Source organism: Arvicola amphibius, chromosome 13 (genome assembly GCF_903992535.2).
Source record: "Arvicola amphibius chromosome 13, mArvAmp1.2, whole genome shotgun sequence".
NCBI lineage: Eukaryota > Metazoa > Chordata > Mammalia > Rodentia > Cricetidae > Arvicola > Arvicola amphibius.
Window position 1 is genome coordinate 57,784,079 of NC_052059.1, and position 6,157 is coordinate 57,790,235.

General features: G+C 46.8%; 1 protein-coding gene across 1 annotated transcript; it reads left to right on the forward strand.

Annotated features, from left to right (window-relative positions):
* Positions 1-852: 852 nt before the first annotated feature.
* LOC119800130 (granzyme C-like) lies at positions 853-3,984 on the forward strand. Its single transcript, XM_038310200.1, has 5 exons — positions 853-943; positions 2,113-2,263; positions 2,722-2,857; positions 2,984-3,244; positions 3,841-3,984. Exons 1-5 carry the CDS (start codon positions 889-891, stop codon positions 3,982-3,984), a joined length of 747 nt encoding a protein of 248 aa, XP_038166128.1. The 5' UTR covers positions 853-888.
* The last annotated feature ends 2,173 nt before the right edge of the window (positions 3,985-6,157 follow it).

Here is a 6,157-nt window from a genome sequence, read left to right on the forward strand (position 1 = left end):
GTCTGTCTCTCTTCCGGATCTAGCGCACTAAATAATCATTTAAGATCTTACCAGAGCCTTGTTTATCTACAGAAGATCCTAGGAAATGTTGTAGAAAATGCCACTACAGTCCTCAGCAGGGAAGTCAGGGCTGATGTAATCTTATGTCTTAAGAGAGAAATGCCAATACATAGTGAACAGGTAACCAGTACTTGTCAGTTGTGATTTGTTATTATACTTAAGTATGTATGATAGTAAGACACAATCATTGGCCACAGGGTATCACTTGCTTTAGAGATTTCTCTGTGACACACTAGCAGTATAGGAGAGTCAGTGAGTGAGGATTAATTCATCAGACTATTCCAACAGATGGTTCCTTAGTATGATCAGAAATCCCAGAGGTTAATGAGATGATGTACTGAAACTCTGCATAGTCAAATATGGCTGTATATCAACTCTCACTAAATACTGTATAACTTTGTCTGTATATCTGTTGTGCAATAACTGTTTCTTGCTTGTCTATATTATTTAAAATGCAAAGAAAGAGAGGACCCCCCAAAAACCCACAAACCCCAAAGATTTCTTATTAGAATTCAAAAGGATATAAGAGGTAAGAAAGTATATTCTTTTGGTTCAATGCAGACACTGAACTTCCTGGGTTCTCAGGGCCCTTTAACCACAGCCTCCACACCCTCTAATTTCTTGGTTTTTATCCCAGCTCAGCTCATGTCAGTGTGGTAACAGTAACATTTTTACCAAATCCAGAAAATGACCTTAGCTAATAAAGCCAATCAGAGCAGAGGTGCACAAGTTTAAAAGGCCTGTGAGGTCACTGAGCGCTCACCTCCTTTGTCCTTCAAGGGCTGTGTTCACTCTGCCCTCCTCCAAACCGTGCAGCATCCTAAGAAGATGGCAGCAGTCCTGATTCTCCTGACCTTTCTTCTGCCGCTTGGAGCTGGTGCAGGTGAGTGGACAACCCTGTTTCCGAGGTGCCATCCCATAATACCCCTGTGGAGTCTCTGCCCAGCTCTAGTCAGGAACTTCCTGCACTGAACCAAGAGCTTCCTGGACCTCAGGTCCCAGAGCAACCCAGACCTGGAAGCCTGTCACTGGATAGATCCTCCACAAGGTCTGAAGAAGGGCGGTGTCCTCAGAAGACATCGTGGGCACTAGTTTCTCCCTGCTTTTTGTGTCCCCTAGAGAGTGGATCATCCCAAAAGAGAGTAGTAGCAGAGATTGCAAAGTTACTAAAAAGTACATCATTAACCTTACCTGAGCCCAGATCCTGGGCAGCTTTAATGACCAGTCAGCAATGGGGTAAGGCCACCAGTTCAGGAATATTATCATTATTTAGCAACCTCCCCCATCAATTGCTGAAGAAAGAAGCCCAGGGTGACAAGTGCCAGCATTGCACCCTCCACTAAATTTGTAGTTTTGGTTGGCCTCTCCATTTCTTTCTGCACATTCCTTGCTAGTTCTGTCTATGCAAGCACACAACTCCAATGGTCCCATGGCCCTGAATCCCATGAGTTCTTTTTTTTTTTTAACTAAAATGATGGTTTTTAATGGGAACCAGAGATATGGTTACAATTACGGTAGTCTGACACACACACACACACACACACACACACACACACACACACACACACAAAATCCATGGGCAATTCTGAATTGAAAGTTTACAAAATAACAAGGGTAATACTGGATACAGGAGAGGAGGAAGAGCTGTTCCTACTAGAAGTCATTCATTCATGCAGCCAAAAGCATTTATTGAGAACCCAATATGTTTTGGGGCACCAGAACAGAATTTTAAAAGATCCACCTGATAGGGGTTGGGGAAAAGGTGAAAACATGACACTAATCAGTGCATCAGCGGGTCAGGGAGACACAGTAAGAAAGAAAAGACCAAGGCAATTCACCCAGGACGCCCTCAGTGTAGTCTCATGAATGTAGAGCTTTTCCTTCCATGCTTTTTCAGAGCAGGGCCCTGAGGCTTAGGATTCAGCAAAGATTATTCTAAGTGTAAGGAATTCAGTCTACAACATCTTGGGGGAACTGCAAATCCCATCGCCTTCACCCCTCCTGACTTCATCTGCTTCTCCCAGACACCCCATATTCTGCCTTTTCTTTCAGAGAAGATCATCGGGGGCCATGAGGTCAAGCCCCACTCCCGCCCCTACATGGCATTTGTTGAATTTGTGGATATTGATGGGAATAAGTGTCGCTGCGGAGGCTTCCTGGTAAAATCCAATTTTGTGCTGACAGCTGCTCACTGCAGGGGAAGGTGAGGAGAAGCAGCTGGCCCATGCTTTCTGAGACCCCAACAGGAGTTTCCATCCTCTACTTGTGGCTTCTCCTGTGAGAGCTCACTAGAGGGCAGGGCTGTGACAATGGAAGGATGACAACAGGGAAACTGAGGTCAAAGAGGTCAAAGGGTAAGAGCCCAGAGCCAGCAGCACAGCTGAGTTGAAAGCAACTACACTGGTCAGACTACAGCAGTGGTTGAGGTTGAAAATGCACTTTAAGAGTCAATGCAAACTTTGGAAAATGGTGGAGAAGCAAGAGGGAGTCTTCTGAAGTCTAGTGCTCTTGAGAAGACAAAGAAGTAGGTCACATCCTTAGGCCCTTCTGTCTCCTCAGTCCCCTCAGCTAGAGCCCCACCCTGCCCACCCAGCCTCTTGCAGCTCCTGCACTGTGTCCTCTCTCACTCCACATCTCTCACCCGCACTCTGCTCTCTGCAGCTCAATGAGAGTCATTCTAGGAGCCCACAACATCAGCATCCAGGAGGAGACCCAGCAGATCATCCCTGTGGCTAAAGCCATTCACCACCCAGGCTTTAATAACAAAACCATCACAAATGACATCATGCTCTTAAAGGTGAGAAGAGCCCCCCTCCTGCACCAGGGATTGCTCCTCCTGCTCTCACCATGCTCCTTTCTTTTCTTCCATCCTGGTGTCTCAGCCCAGCTGTCAATGAGCCACACTCTTCCTTCTTCCCCACAGCTTGAGAGGAAGGCCAAGAGAACTAAAGTTGTGAAGCTCCTCAGCCTGCCAAGGCGCAAGGCCCCTGTGAAGCCAGGGGATGTGTGCTCAGTGGCAGGTTGGGGAAGGATGGCTCCAAATGGTAAATTATCAAATGTACTACAAGAAGCAGAACTAACAGTCCAGAAGGATCAGGAGTGTGAGTCCCACTTTCAAGGCTATTACAACCAAACCATTGAGATCTGTGTGGGGGACCCAAAGATCAAGCGTGCTACCTTTAAGGTAAGTTGGATTGTCCTCTCTGGGATCCATGGGAAGGGAAAAGGAATGTGGGACCTAGAGACCAAGCATCAGGGACTCCTTTGCTCTCTGGTTGTGATCTTTCTCCCTGGAAAAAGCAGTCACAGTAACTAACTAGGCTCTCAGAGTTGACAAGGAGCCTTGGTGAAGGCAGCTGGAACAAAGCACGATTTTCACAGCCCTCCTGTCACCCAGGCCCAGGCTTTAGAAAACTTTGCTGTGCCTGTGTCATTACCTCAAGCAGGGGTCTCCTCAGAACAGGCACCACTTTTGTCAATGGTCTGGTCCTCCATGCTCACATGAGGCTCAACAGCCTGTCCACAATTCTAAACAACAGCTTGGAGCTGAGGGTCCCACACACCTTCATAGAAAATGGATCATAGAGTTGGAGAAAGTGTAGAGTCTGGGCTCAGGAGGGAGGTGAAGCACTAACCCTGTCCACAATAAGAGTGCGAAGTCTAGGGGCCCCAGGCAAGCTCTCTGATGTCCCACACAGAGCACACAGGTCATGTTATACAGTGGGAGGCTGGGCTATTGCAAAATCAGCTTAGTACCCTATGACTCCTCTTTATTCACAGGGGGATTCCGGAGGGCCTCTCCTGTGTAAAAAGGCAGCTGTAGGTATCGTCTCCTATGGGCATAAAAATGGCTTAGCTCCAAGAGTCTTCACCAAAGTGTCAAGTTTTCTACCCTGGATAAAGAAAACGATGAAACGCAGCTAACTACAGAGCAAACCAGACCCCTCCCTGACTCACCATCATCCCTACAGCTGAGTCCATGATTATCCTAAGACAGGAGCCAGCATCTCAATAAAGGTCTCTTTGCAAGAATCAGAAGGCTGGTTTCATATCAAAGGGACCAACTCTGTGCTAGGCAGGCCAACGGCACACTTCTGCTTTCTGCTCACTCCACAACCATGCACACACCTTGCCCAAAGCTCAGGTAAACACTAGTGACCATCTCCTTTTTACTTGTCCCACTACACAGTTCCTGTACTTCTGATAGGCCTAAAGCCAAGCTTCGATATCTCTTGTCTTGGGGCTCATGGTGAACATTTTTCCTCCTCTGTGTCATATGGAAGAAAGGTGAGAGCAAGCACCTTTGGTCCTGGAGACAGGGGAGACAGAGCTGAGGCCAGTGTAGATGGACCTTCCTGGGCAGAGCTTTGTTGCCCCACAGCTTCACCATGAGGGTGATAGCAATTTCAGTATCCCCTCTTTCTCATGTATCCTCCTCTGAAACTGGGCCAAGTTCCTCCAGCCTCTTAGCTCCACCCCCTTCTCTTTTATGCCTGCTCTGATGAGTCTATCAACTTCTATGATTTATAGGCCACGCTAATCTTTACATGTCCCTCTTATCCCCATACCTAGGATACCCAAATCCACATGTGGTTCTGTTCATTAGGGCCTCAGACCAGATGTGCCAGCCTAAATCATGACCTGGCAGGGATTGGGCTCACAAATATCCAGGCCAGAAGTGTCATTATAGAGGTTCTATGGAGACCAGGGCTCTTGGTGTCTGTCTCCAAACCCTACGCCACCTCAGATCTAGGGAAGCTCTTCCCAGTCAGTTCATATCCACCGCACCAACCTCCCCATGTGCTCAGCATTCATAGCAGGGGGTCTCTCAGCAGCATGCACTCCTCCAAGCTTGTTCATCTCAATCATTGATGGCTTCTAGGCTATGGTGTCCTGCTGGTCATTTGGTTGCTCTCAGTCTTTGACATCACCAAGGCAAAAGAACTAAAAATCTCTACTTTTCCATCAGTCAACACCAAAGTGTACAAGGTTTGCAAATGGCCTTAGGCAGTTAGCGTCCATAGGAAATTATTCAGAAAATTAGTATTTCTCCCCAGGAGTTGGCAGTATGAACCAAGCTGGGGTGAGGCTGAATTTAGCCTGTGATTCCCTGAAGGACTGACCTTAAGTTCATCTAATCTCCAGTCAGTAACTTGGTGGCATCCCACAAACAGATGAGCCCATACTCAGACTCTCCCTGGAGAGAAACCCCTGGGCCCCTCCCATAGCTGCATGGTGAAGGTGATCAAAGCCACTTTGCTTTGCTCCCTTGAGCACATATTGGAGTGGATTCAGAGGCAGTAAAAGGCTTAAATACAGACGGCTTCAGATACCTCTGTTCTGTGGGAGTATCTCTCAGCCTTGACGGTTTCCATAGAGCTCACTCTGCTCCCCTAACATCTGTAGTGATGTTCTGCACCTGGGAGAAGTAATGCTTCAACTCCCCAAGACCCAAGTTCTCTGCTCCTTCAGGCCATTGCAATTCAGCAAGCCAGACAGAAAACTGTAAGACACCCCTGAAGGACACAAAGCAGACACAAGAACACAAGGTCTTCTGGTTCGCACTGGGAAATGATGTGGGATTCCTATCTGTATGATGTGGTTACCATTAATGAATAAAAAAACTGGCTTGGCCTGAAAGGGTAGAACAGAGCTAGGTGGGGAAAACTAAAGTGAATGCTGGGAGGAAGAAGGCAGAGTCAGGGAAGCCATGTAGCTCCCTTTATCTTCCCCACCCTGCTGGAGACAGACAAGGGATGGAATTTTACCTTGTAAGCCACTGCCATATGGCTATACATAGTTTAATGGATATGGGTTAAATTAATCTGTAAGAACTAGCCAATAAGAAGCTAGAGCTAATGGGCCAAGTAATGATTTAATTAATACAGTTTCTGTGTGATTATTTCAGTTCAGGGTAGCCAGGAAAACAAGTGGTCCCTCTTGCCACAGGGGAATACATGCTGCTATACCTCCATTGTCCTGTCCAATGTCATACATCTTCCAGCACCATTTTCTGTGGATTTAGAGAATATAAAGTTTCTGTTTTGTATTTTTGTTCCATACCACCTTTCTGTGGTGTTTTTTAGTGAGGATGATC